Raw genomic sequence first — 13,921 nt, forward strand, 5'->3', positions numbered from 1 at the left:
ACCACCCAGTGAGCTAACTTACAAATAATTTTACAGCTCACTTGATATTAGATCAAGGAATTAATCTGTGTCCTCTATTCAGCTATTTGCAGAAAGCTATTTGTAGAGAGATTCCAACAGGTTTAAAAATAGACCTTCTGGACCTGGAGTACAGTACTCACATTTTGCTCTTGTACAGAGGGAATCAAGTTTTAGAGACAATAAATACAACTTAAATACTTTATAATTTAGTGGGGGGAATACTTGAATTTTTAATAGAAATACCTTGGAGAAACTAGAATTTCTGTGTTAAAAGTCTTGTTTGCACTTTGAATCAATAGGCTATGTTTGTATTAACATACATACATCTGTAATGAATGTTGTTTTAAAGTACTGATCCTGTTGATCTTTTTTTTTGAAGGAAGAGCTAATTTTATACGTAGACAATTGTGTGTGTGTGTAACATAATGTATGTAGGTAATGAAGGATGACAATTAACTTGTCCTTCCTCAGCAAGCTGTGAGATTGAGTCATTTCTGCCTGCAATAATTCCTCTGAAGAGTCCATGCTAACTTGCCTATCCCATTAGGGCCAGTGTCTCACCAGACAAATAGCCTAACACTGACTACAACACAAATCAAGAGCCATATAAATCCAGCAAGAAACTACAGCTTCATAGTTATTCTGACCCCGAGTAATTTCAAATTATTTGGTTGAACTATAAAGTTGCTTTTTAAAAAATAGCTCAAAAATGGTCAAATATTGGAAATGCTACAATGACAATACTATAAGGATACTACTCAGAATGAATATCTAAATGATACTGTGTTTATAGGGAAAAACTGAAAGGGAGGATTGAGCTACTTTACCCAGCTAATTCTATTTTAGTGCTGTTCCTAGATTTCAATGAATCAGTTTTATTCAAAGTGAGCAGATGCTAAACTTGCTGGTAAATCTGGCAAAATTTCTATTACTGTATTTTATAATGTTTGTCAAGAATCAGTTTTATTAAATTACTTTAAGGTTTAAATTATGTGTCTCCTATTGAATTCAGTGGAAAGTAAATTGATACACCTGAAAGTTCAAAATAAAGTGTTCTTTTTACTTTTCTCTCTTAAATATTAATATCAGTTTTATTAAATATGGAATCAACCATTGAATTAATAAATACCTACCGGTGAATTGCTCCTTGTTAAGTACACTAAGGAAAGCAAAATAAACTATTATATAATCAAATATTTTTTCATTCAGGTAAAAACTTTGACAGATAGCCATTACTCTGAATGTCACTTATTTCTGTCAAAGTAAAAGTGCGGAGTTAACATGAAGGCCTTGCTCTAACCCTTCTCCACTAGCATGTGTTCACTAACTATTGGGTTTCATCCCCAGTGGCACCAGTGGTCTTAATCCTATGGTTATAACTGCCCGGGATGTCACACCATAGCGAACATTTTGGGGAAACAAAAAAAAGAATTTTGATGTTTGTGTACTTATAGTCTCACAAATCTCTTCCAGCATAGAATAACAGGAAAGAAATGACACTAATGTAAATGACCTAGGTAAAGCCCCTGAAGAATTATCCGATTATACCTTATTTTATACCTTATTTTTTTATACCTTATTTTAGAAGTTCAAAAACAATTTCTACTGTTATGGACTCACAGGACTATGTAATAATATTTGCAGATTTAGCATTAAGGCAGAGAGAAATATTTACTTAGAGTATCAGTTTGTTAAAAGTGGTTTGTAAACTTTAAATTGCTTCACAAATATAAATGGTTATTACATTTATTATTGAATCTGAAGAACCATGCCAAGTTATGTTTAATGTTTTGAGAGCCCTTTGGCCTTGTGATTCATTTTCTTAAATAAGGATATATCCGTGCCTAGCACTGCTCTGAACCTTTTACCTGTGTAATTCCCTTACTCCTGATTCCTGCGATTGCCTTTAATTCTCACAACAACCTTCCAAGAAATAGGAATTATAATCTATTTTATTACCAAATTCTAAAAGGCTAAGTAATTTCTCTGAGGTCACAGAGCTAGTAAGCCATCACTGTTTTCTGTCAAGTTTTTCATATTTCACTGGCATCACTTTCCTCTGTGCCATTTCTTCCTTGACTATTTCTTTATATGGGTGACATCTTGACACTGCAGCAAAGGCTTGGTGTGGCCAACTGGTCTTCATATCCCCAGCAGTATGAATATATGAGCCGACTCCACTCTATGTATTAATGAAAAATGGGCCGCATATAACAAAAGTCGGAGATTAAGTCATATTCATCACATATTTATTATGCGAATGAAGCCTATCTTCCTATAATACTTACGTTTTTCAAAGGTAGCTAAGATTTTTATCGTGAATCTAAAGATCATGTTATAAGTGCATCTGTCAAAAGGAAATATATTCAGATTTACTTATAGATAAATTTTTGTTCAAACTTTAGGGATGGCATTAGGATAATTTAAGGAAGAAGAACACTCAAGGAATACTTTATGTTCACAGTGAATTTAAATCTAGCTAGTTAACAGTCATGTTCATGTATCATACTTTATATAGCATCTCATACAGTGCCATGGTCATAAGTCTTGATAGATAATTTGGTCAAAATTAAGAGGAGAAATTAAAACTCTGAAAAGCTTCATGGAATCTTTTTTACTTTTTCTTGTAGGAATTTCAGAACTAAATTTAGTCTTCATTGGTAAAATAAACTTCTACCTGAATATTAGTGTACCTCCCTCACCTTTCCTTAAATCATGGATGATATGAATCTCCCCATTACCCTCCCCCCACTTTTATAGTGTCCCTTCTTATATCTCTTTAGTACACCACATGAAATCCTTTTTGGAAAGAAAAGGAATGATATAAACTATAAATTAATAAACTGTAAAGGAAGTTTGGCGGTGATGAAATGAATGGCTGTGATCCTTGCCTATTAGAGCGAACCAAAAATGAGAGACATCTGTATCTCAGAAAAAATGGCATGCCCCTAACGGCAAGTAAGTCAGTCTGGTAGGAGACGTTCCAGAATGAAAATGCTTTAATTTTCATCACAAAGACTTTCTCTGCATCAGGGACTGGCAGTGATTCTGCCTTGACAAAGTCAAACTAGAGAAGGCGAAAGGACACTCCCCCAGTACAGCTTTGATCCATATATTTAAAAAGAATGCATTCTGTCTGCCTATTGAAGGAGAGGCGGGAATGCACAGAAAGACCAAAACAGTCTTAAAGGAATTTACCAATCTAATTCCAACAGACTGAATACACCTCAAGAGCTTTAGTATGTCAGCTGACATTGCTTTTAAATGTCTGACATGTAATTGATGGGAAAACGTACTGTAGGATTTTTAAGCATAAATCTATGTAAACTCAGGTGTCGACAGATGATTCATGTATTTGTTTAGTATGGAGAAGCATTCCGTAGCAGCATGCTTGCCGCCCTCTAGAGCAGAGTGAGCTCTTGATCTCTACTGTGTCTTTAATTGTGGTTTCTTGTATTTGTACCCAACTTCCTATTACTGGGAGGACTTTCAAGAAATATATACTGTTTATAATTGATGTATCTCATAATCACATTTTCCTTCCAGGTTCAAAGTAAACCAGAAAAGAAACCTGGAACGCCCCTTCCACCTCCAGCCACCTTTCCAAGTACTCCCCAGCCCCTCTCCCCTGTTCCTCGTGTGAATAATGTTGTGAGTGCACCGTTGTCCATAAACATTCCACGGTTCTACTTTCCTGAAGGACTCCCAGATGCCTGCAGTAACCATGAACAGACTCTAAGCAGAATAGAAACTGCTTTCATGGATATTGAAGATCAGAAAGCAGATATTTATGAAATGGGAAAGATTGCAAAGGTAATATGACTACTAAATGATGTATAATCTCCCGTTCTCTAGCAACCCCAACCTCCTCTCTTCACTGCCTCTTTGTTCTCTGTTTTTAAGCATAAGTTTGTTTGTTTTTATTCATGTTGAAAAAATTTACTTGATCCTGATATGTTTAGCTATGGTCCTATTTCATGGAACTTTTAAGTTTGAAAAAAAAAACTTAGTGGTCTTCCAGTCCAGCCTCCCGTTTAATATAGGAATTCCATTTATGACACCACCAGCACATAAATTCATTCTCTGCTTGAATGCTTTCAGTGACAGGAAGCTCACTACCTTGCCAAGCAGCCTGTTCCATCATTAAATATAGCCTCACTTGTTAGAAAAATTTCCCTTGTGTCGAATACAAATCTTTTTTTTTGTTCTCACCCAATAATCATAACTCTTTGTCCTGAAGCCAGACAAGAAACCATTAGGCCAGCTCAACACTGTAATTCTACTCAGAAATAAATGGATTTTCCACTAGGAAGCAAGTCTTTGATACTTTCCAATATATCCAACTGCTTCTAATTTAAGATCTTAGCTCCTAATGCCAAGACTACTGTAAAATATTCAGTAACTGGATTCGACACCTCCAGGCTCCTCTGAGAACAGTTAATACTGAGCGTGACCATCACATTCTGTTTCATCACGCCATTCCCCAGCTCAGCAGCATTCAGGGACTCCTACCACCCACAGCAGTGCTTCCTTTTGTTTGGGCTTTATTTTTATCATGCATGAATATTGAAGAGTCAGCTCATACCTCAGGACTGAGCAGTGATTTCAGCCTGTGCTTCAAGAAACAGGTTTGTTTAGTACACTCAGGGCTGCACATGGGCAGGTAGGAGACCTCGTGGGCGCTCCCAAAACCTTATGCTCACTTCCACTGGGAATGGTGCCCCTACTTTTAGGAATAATATTTAAAATTTTGAAAACTGTTGCCTGTGTTAGCCTGACCCATTTGTCCTCCCACAGGCACACCCCTGCATTGGGGCTTTCGTGGTTCTCCCCTCCTGCCAACCCCATGTCACCTAACTTCCATCGTATCTTTGGAGAAGTCCCTGACTGCCCACTCCAGTCATGCCCTGTCCTCTCCCCTACCTCTAACCTCGGAACATTGGCTATTACTGTTAAATAATTTATAAATAGAGTTATTTTAAGGGAAATGAAAAGGAATTCTTTCTTCTATTCCCCCTTTCTTCACTTCCTGTCTTAGAACTTGCTTGTTGATCCCTTAGATGTTTCTAATGAAAAACTCATTCTAGAAATAAGAGGTCGCCTGTTTCCACTCTATTTTACGTATGAGGAAACTGAAGTCGCACCAGTACTTAACCTGAAGTCATAGAACTAGTACATGTCAGGAGACAAGTGCTCTGACACCTAGCACTGTGCTGTTTTACCATATGTTATCTCCCCTGAGCATATGCTAACATACTATTTGCTATCTTTAAATTAATATCCCCCCAAATAAATCACAACTTCTTTCAGGGCATTGACATTTTCTTACCCAAAGCTTTGAGAAATGGCTATTGTATGAACCAAGATGGCAAATTATCTGAATGGGCTGGAACTATGAATCTAAATCTAAAAGGTGGAATTTAGCATGAACGAAATCTGCACCTGGAGATAACATGTTAACCACATAAATGCCAAATGGACTATTTCTAAATGGCTATTTGCTTGAGAAACAGGCAGACAGACGAGGAGAAACTGTCCAGAGTAAGGGACTTGGTTGTTCCTGGTGCTGTGCTGGGCTCACATCTGGATAGCCAATCTAAGTGATTAGTACCTCACTGTCAGAGACCTGCAGCCTACACTATCTTGGTTTTGGGTCCTCTCGGTCGACCGTGCTCCTATGAATTTCCCAGCCCTTGACTGAGTAGCCTGTTTTCCTGGCCTGTCTGTCCCCGGACTCCACGTTCAGTGGCCCTCTTGGCACTCAGCGGATTGAGAGAGGAGAGCAGAAAGGCTTAGGACTCCACAGATGGTCAGGGAGCTGCTGTAGGGCAGAGTGTAGTCAAGTCAGGGAAACCTGCATGCTGGGGAGGCAGAGGAAAGACTGCTGTTTACAGACAGGATTAATCTGTGTCATCAGGAAAAAATGCCGGTGTTGACGCTAACAACGAAAGAAGTTTAAAAAGAAAACACGCTGTAGCAAGTCATTTACATAATAATTTACTGTTAATACCTAATCATGTGACACAATAGCCAGTGTACATGTAAATGTCTGATTAACTGGTCTGAATTGTACTTGATTATAGCCACAAATTTCATTCATGGGTGCCAAGCATTGGTCTTTATTGCTCTTAGAACTTAATAGTCAGTTCAGGTAGCAAGGTAAACTGTTCATACCTTTAAAAACTTAAAACTAACATTGCATATAAAAATGAGAATGTGTATAATGACCTCAGAAGATATCATGAGTATATTGGTTTGTTTGGTTTTGGATTACTGTACCAGTTCATTTTGTTGGATTTTGCCTCTTTATTTTTAAAATCATTTATTTTAAAAATGCATTTAATCACACCTTACAGTTAGCTAATCCCCATTTAATCCAGCTTTTACCTGACTATGGCAATGTGTTAGCACTCACTAAGCCATCCTTATTTTCAGCTTTCTTTGCTGTGCAGACCCGTCTTCTCTGCCACTAGGAGTGAACTCTGCACCTGCAGCCCTTACACTCAATGGGCTTGTGTTCTCACGAGAGGCCAGTCATTTGAAAGGGATAAGAAAGACAACCTTTAAGGGACAGCAAGGGGAGAGGTGGTCGGGGCAGTAAATGACATTTTTATGGATTGTTCTAATTTATAAAGCTATTTGGAAGGCCAGCTTGACTTTGCAATTTACTCTTAGTGACACTTAAGTATAGCTGTAGAGACGGACATTTTTTAAGTGCAAAGAAAACTGTGTGTTTATGAAATCTGCATCTGTTGGTGAAGTTTAGCTTATTCATCTCTCCCTCAAACAGCCCTGGAGAGATGAATGCCCATTTCTGATTAAATTCTCAATGTAGTGTGTACTTGTTTCCACAGCTTTAAGTGATGATGGAAAAGAAATGAAGCAAGAATGAATCTAAGAAGGACAAAAGCAGTGTAGGAACAGAAACAGAGGAACAGTAAGGAAAGCATTTGTTAGAGACGGGGCCTCTAGCAGAAAGTTGAGGGGGGGAAATGCAGCTGTCTTCTGAGCCACACGAAGCCCTCCAGCCCCTCTCTTCTGGCTGATGTAGCACCATCTTGACCCATCGTGCCTGTGGCTTTCAGGTACCCTCTGTACCTTTATTTCTTCATCTGCAGAATGGGATAAAAATACCTGTCCTCTTCTGCATAGGGATCACATGAGAACCAAATGAAATAACAAGTGTGAGACATTTTAAAATGTTAAAGAACATTTGCAGATATTGGGTGATCCTCTCTTCTTGTGTGTATTATTAGACAACCTTGCCTTTAGTTCTTTATGCTAGGCCTTTCTCAAATCAAATTATAGGTGTTCTCAAGTGTCCTTGGCTCCAGCAACTTTGATTACTACACACTGACTCTTCCTCCTCTAAGCCTAAATTTCCTAAACCCATCTTCGGTATCTCCCTGTGCATTCCCACTTGTCATCCATTCTCTTCCTTTGTAAAAAGCCTTCACACTGGCTTCCCTCCTCTGTTATAAAAGCCTGTATTCTGTTGCCCTCAGATTAACATCACTTACTTGTATGTTCTTATTGATTTCTTGATTCTGTTTATCTAAGTTCTTTGTTTTTAAGCAGATTGCCAGCCAGCCATACTTTTTTTTTTCAATAGTCTAAGTGCAATGTCTACAGCCCTTGCCATTCACTGCCCCCTCATATTTTTCCTTTGGTATTTTCTCCGAAGGCCTGATACCATTGTGCTGCCTAACCCTTGTTTACTCAGGGTACCCCACAGCAAAATAGGTCAGCCCTTCCCAATCTACTTCAAAACATATCCATTCTTTACCTTATCTCTTAGGATTTTGTCTCTGGATGATAATAAATTTATAAGTGTTAATCTCTCAGTGATTTACTACTCCTTACGAGCTGACATATGTGCATTTTAACAGGAGTCTTATGGAAAAAAGACCATAATCCAAGGGAATGAAAGTAGTTTAACAGTGGAAATAGCCAACCGGGAAGCAGAAAGCACACAGCCCTTGGAAGTGTTTCAGCTGAGCTGGTGACCACTGCTCAAAATTGAGCTAGAAGATTCTTAACCCCTTCCAATTCCAAAAACTCCATGAGTGACTAATGGTGGGAGTTTCAAGCACTTCGGCGAGCCAGTTCCAATCTCTCCCTGTACTTTCTCTCTCTGTGGTTCTGCACCCCCACCTCCATAATACAGACTCTTCTTTCAGCTTTCCCAGCAGTCGCCAATAGCCTGTCACATCTAAGAGCATTTTCTTGGCAAGCCACCATTATGCATGAAAGGGAAGATTGGGATTGGGGAAAGTGGATTTGACCATTTACAACCCAAAGTATATTAATTGTGAGCTTTGTACATTGGCAATCATAATTTACACAATAAACAAATCCATGTGGTTGCTTAGCAACACCTTTCCCTCATTCTCGACATTAGTGGAGGTATTTGACCTCTGGACCTAAGAAATCTTAAATTCCGTCCTGCTTGCAGAACATGCTTCAGTGGCCCTGGCAGGAGCAGTCTTTCTCTTATTTCTGCCCTCTCCTGGCTTGAGTCTCACCTTCCATATCCTCTCTGACATGAGCCCCGCGGCCTGAGGTGTTCTCAGCAGAACTAATTGCAGACCGGGTACTCTTCAATCTTCTGTGGGGATCCCCCTATGCAAAAAGGCCTCATACCAGGTGTAACTTTACCTGAACCTAATACGGATTCGTACGTAGTCAACTTCCCAAAGAGAGATTCCCTTTTTAGGATGGTGAAGGCTCAACAGATCTCACATCTAATGTGAATAGTAAGAATATCTTTATAAGATGTGACTCTTTGAAGGGTTCCATATTTGCAAGTATGTTTTACGTGTACAAGCATATACAAAATTGGGAATATTTGGAGACTGTTTGTCTGCTAATATTTAGATATTACCACTAAAAGGGAAGGATTTTCTCTCTAGGAAAAAGGTAAATTTGGTAAGAACTCTTATAAGAGTGTAAGAATACTTTTTCTAATTGAAAGAAAGAGCTTTTTATTGAAGAAGACAAAAAGTATTACCTTTTAGGGTATTGTAGTTTTATATTTATTCTCAGTTCTTCCTAAGGCTTTTATAATATGTAGTCATTTGTGGTAGCTTTTAATATATAAATAAATTATAGCATTTTGATTTTTTACCTTTCATCTTTTTCCTGAATTATAGCCATTTAACTAGATTTGACAGCTATTTTCTTGAACAGTGTAGGCTTTTCTGGTTCTTGAACTTGGGGCTTAGTAACATAATAAGCAAAAGAGAGAGGGGAAGACATAGGTGGTTGAGTGTATTAAGACTAAGTGACAGAGTAATAAAGGTGGCTGTATTTCTCTGCCATAGGAAGGAAGGGCATATACAACCATGACATTCAGTCATTTCTTTTTCTTTTTAGAAGGTAGAAAATATATGATGTAAGAGTAGTTGGAAGGGAGACTGGTTGCTTTATCAGGATAGGGGAAAAGAAACATCACTATAAGTGAACTTGGGGAAAAAGTAAATGGATTTCCATTTTCTTCATTAAGCATGTAATCATCTTATTTGGTTTCCCCTCTGTCTCTCTCTGAATCTATCCTTGCTGGTATATTTGCCTCTGTCCCGGTTTTGCTTCCCCAAGGGCCCTTTTGTCCACTGTGGCACGAAGAGTAAAAGCCACAAAGGCCCTTTCTTTGGCCATGTCATCTCTTCACTGCCCCTTACACTGTCCTTATGTTTTATTTGCAGGTCTGTGGCTGTCCTCTCTATTGGAAAGCCCCCATGTTCAGGGCTGCAGGGGGAGAGAAGACAGGATTTGTGACAGCACAGTCATTCATTGCCATGTGGAGAAAGTAAGTATATGAGCAGTTAACTCTGAGGCTAGGCAAAGAACCGTCTGGTCCTATTGACATACTTTATAAAGTTCACTTATTTTACTTATTGATTAATTTTTTCTTTACCATTTATTTCAACAAGTAAAATTCAATGATTCACAACCATATATACCCACACACAAATTCTTTCCATAAGCCTTTATCTTATATGTCTCTAATCAGTAAGACAGATCTTCAGAAATACCTGTTTAAAAACTGTTTAGTTTTTGTTGTTAAAGTTCAGCCTTAGGAATTGACTCTTGTAGTGGTGACAGAAAAGTAAAGACTCTCAAAGGGAGCAGACCATATGTTTCACATGATAATACAGCATCCATTCTCATATGATCCAATTTAGAATTATATCTAGCTGAGTTATTAAAAATAACTGAATTCTAATCAATTTTAGTCATTAATTTTTGAAAGCTCCAGTTAAGGAACAAAGGAGTGGTACATTTATCAGGACATTCCTGGATTTTTACATCCTGACAAGTTTTCTTCAAGCCCAGCTTTCTTCTTTTTTCCTCCCTTCTTTAAAAGTTATTTCTTAATATATTTATACCTTTTAAGAGAATGTCATAGCTCGCCCCATCTACCGCTTTTAACTGATCAGCTTTCTTTATATATGTTCTCACCTTTTCTGGCCTAGATACTCTTCCTGGTAAACTCTTGGGAAATGCCATTCACCTTCATCATCATTATTTAAAATCCACATACAGTAGCAGCAGAATTCTGCCTTCTAATCCCTTTATGCCACCTAAAAGCCCTTAGTAGTGTAATGCTTAAGAACATAGTCGGTGATTAATAAATGTATTCTTATTTTTTTAAATCTAGCAGCAAGTTGAGTGGACCGAGTTCTTCATTCATTGCAGTAGAATTAATCAGCATATATAAGACTACCAGTTAATGGACTTCTTTTAAAGAACAACACCACAGCTAAAAATGACAAATGATTCGTGTTTTCCAAGTGGATTTTAGTCATTTTGCTACAGGGAATAGTTCTAAGTTGTCCAGATGCCAAGGACTAAAAGTGCCATAGGAGAATCATTCCTCATACACCATTGGGATGACACTCGGTACCATATTCACCATTCCACCTCCCCTATACCAAATGGAAAACCGTGGGATAAAGTCTAAGAAATGTTTTTTGCTTTTACTGTGTAGATAAGCAATCCTAAAAGTAAGGGAATTCGTTGGAGGCTAGAAATAGCAAAAAAGCACTAATTATCCAGGAATAAACCAGCAAAGGAATTGGCATTTTCCCATGGGGTGGTTCTGGCAGCCTAGAACCTGGTGGAAGAAAGTAGAACCTACGGCCGGAACACTGGGGTTTAGCTTGAATTTTCTCTCCTTTCCCTACCATTAATGCCAGGACTTCAGCTGGGAGGTCCGATGGTCTATTATTAATTAGAATTATTGTTATTTTAAATCATCATATAACAGTAGCAGAATTCAAGAACTCAAAATGTGTAGATGTTCTAGCTTTCATTCAGCCAGCTGCTTTTGTTCTCGTAGGTGCCAGGCCCTGAAAAGGCAGCAGCTGGAGAATGAGCCAGGGGTAGAAAGAATAGGGATGTTGCGCAGCTCTTGTCAAGGTATCTTTGGCCACTGACTTCAGCATTTTTAGCAAAGACCATCTAACAATCTGGGAAAGCAGCAAGAAATGAATTATGGTAGTTAACAGAAAACTGAACAAGCTTGGAGATTGGGGGGAAAAAAAGTGTATTCTACAAACGATTAGAGCCAGAGAGAAGAACTGTAACCACTTATATTCTGAGCTGTTTTGAATATTCTAGGGCCCTATGTTTGTGAGCCTGAGGCTGACCATAGCAAAGGAAAACTAGTATCCAACTTAATTTACCTGCAATTAACTGCATAATGTTAAGGACAGTAACTGCCAGGTTTTTTGTCTTAAGACTGTGTGTCACTGAGATAGGATGGACATTTATGGTTTTGGATAGAGCAGCAGCCGCAACAGCTGTATTCCTTTATTGAGATGAATCATTTTAATTTTATCTCTAGGGAAAAGAGATTTCTGCAGGAAGAAAAAGACATGAAGCACAAGTCTTCATTTTAGGAACTGCAGGAAACTGCTTATGAAGTTATATAGCATGAGCAACTATCCCTATTTTTTTTTTTTCATTAAATTCTATGAATAGATAAATGTATGGCTATAGTTAAGCTTTATTTTCTGACCAGATACTAAAATGGTGGGAGCGCCCTCTAGTGGAAGCGCCTCTCTGAGCTTTTAAAATGTCTTTTAAAAGCCAGGGTGCTTTAAGGGAGACTCCGATTATGGCTATTTGGTGAGGTTAAGCAACTAAACGAGTTACCTTACCACACTGACCTTGAAAAAGACATGTGTTTATTTTTGTAATTTTTTTACGAATAGTACCCTTTGCATAGAGCAACTTGGACCAAACTAGTGTATTACAACTTTCAAGTACAAAAAAATAACTGGCCGAATTAAAGCATATTGACATACACATGTGTGTGCTGACTTGCTCCAATAATAGGCTCTATATAATTTGAAAAAAAAAAGTCAAATACAAAAGTAGCAGCATAACGGGAAATAACTTCCCTCCTGTCCCAGTGCTTCTCGGGTGGACGCTTCCTAGCCCTCCTCCAAGTGGTTTGTGGACAGACACCTTAGTGGGCTCTTGTTCCCCTGCCTCTGCCCCCCTTTCTTCCCCTGCCCTACTGCCCGTTTCATATCTGTACTCTGACATAAATTTTTCTTACAGTCAGGACATTTTTAGGGGAAAGACATCGCTCCACAGCGTTTTTGTTTGAGTTCCTAGATTACCAGCTTTGTGGCAGAGGTCTTCTCAATGGAGTCAGAAATATTGCTCCAACTTTTTTATGCTTTACTTTCTTTTACCTTTTTATGTCAGCATGTCATTTGTCCATTAGCAAAACCATATTTTGTCTTAAGAGCCCTGGAACATACCAGTTTGGAATAGCTATGTTTACCTTCTTTCTCCAGCTTTCACGACTTTTATTATCTGCTTTCTCTTCCCATACAGAGTTCACCAGCCATAGCATTGGTTGAAAATCGTAATTCACCTTTTCTTTCTATATCATGCTTCTAATTGCAAAAGGCCAGCCCTGATTTAACTTTTCCCATTCAGAGTATCTTTCCTCTGTCACGTCTGTGCAAGCTTTATATAGTAATGCTATCTTTTCTTTATAAAGTGCTCCTTTCCAAAGACCTCACTGCCTTTTTGTTGTGATCAACCCACCTGTTTTCCAATACTAAGAGGTGGTTCCCATCAGCAGGTATTGCATTAATCTTTTTCTGAAACGTATATGTAACTTTGGGGGCCTTGAGCGTGCTGAAGAATGATAAGGAGGATACGTAAATATAAAGATCATACATAGCTTTAACAATCACAAATGAAGTCACTTAAGTATACATCTGTTAGATCACAAACATTTTCTGAGACTCTTCTTTGTGAAAGTTACTATGGTGGTGCTAAAGAAAGAAAGAGCTATTACTTTGCCTTCCCTTTCGGTGCCAGCAAGATTAAAGAAAGCTAACAGTACAGTGCTATAAATAATATATATAAATTAAATAGTTCAAAGATCACTAAGGAATGTAGTTGTCAGAGAAGGCTTTTTGAAAGAGGTGGGTTATATGAGCTGGATCTTAAAGAATAGCCACCATTCAGAGAGCAAAGTAGGGAGGGGTGGAATGTTAGGAGAGCAGAACAGCATGAGAAATGGCACAGAGGCAAGAATGCACATGAAACACTCAGAATAGCGGGTCAGGCCGGCAGCCGGGAGTGGAAGCTCCATTTAGCGGAGTGTAAGATAGGTAGACAGGCAGGCTCCAGCCTAATTACAGAGGGCCTTCAGTGTCCAACGTAGGCATTTAGACTTACTTGTATAAGCAGTAGAGAGCGACTGAACATTTTTGAAAGAGGGGGATTATATAATCAGAGGACGCTTTAGAATGAAGAATTGTCTATGATATAAGGTTGGATGAACACTGAAGCCGTTATAACCCTCTTCGCTTCTGGCAGTCTCAGCATGAGATAATAAGACCTGGACTTGGTGGTACAATGGAAATGG

The 13,921-nt window shown here is 38.4% G+C and overlaps 1 protein-coding gene across 5 annotated transcripts in view; it reads left to right on the forward strand.

Annotated features, from left to right (window-relative positions):
- Positions 1-13,921, forward strand: part of PPP2R3A (protein phosphatase 2 regulatory subunit B''alpha) — a 155,852-nt gene that overhangs the window by 51,015 nt on the left and 90,916 nt on the right. For all 5 annotated transcript variants that reach the window (XM_019654587.1, XM_019654584.1, XM_019654586.1 and 2 more), the window contains 2 exons: positions 3,568-3,834; positions 9,726-9,829. In XM_019654587.1, the coding sequence (XP_019510132.1) occupies positions 3,568-3,834; positions 9,726-9,829 (371 nt within the window). The remainder of the gene's footprint in view (positions 1-3,567; positions 3,835-9,725; positions 9,830-13,921) is intronic.

The sequence above is a fragment of the Hipposideros armiger genome, unplaced genomic scaffold (assembly GCF_001890085.2).
Source record: "Hipposideros armiger isolate ML-2016 unplaced genomic scaffold, ASM189008v1 scaffold_226, whole genome shotgun sequence".
NCBI classification, from domain to species: domain Eukaryota; kingdom Metazoa; phylum Chordata; class Mammalia; order Chiroptera; family Hipposideridae; genus Hipposideros; species Hipposideros armiger.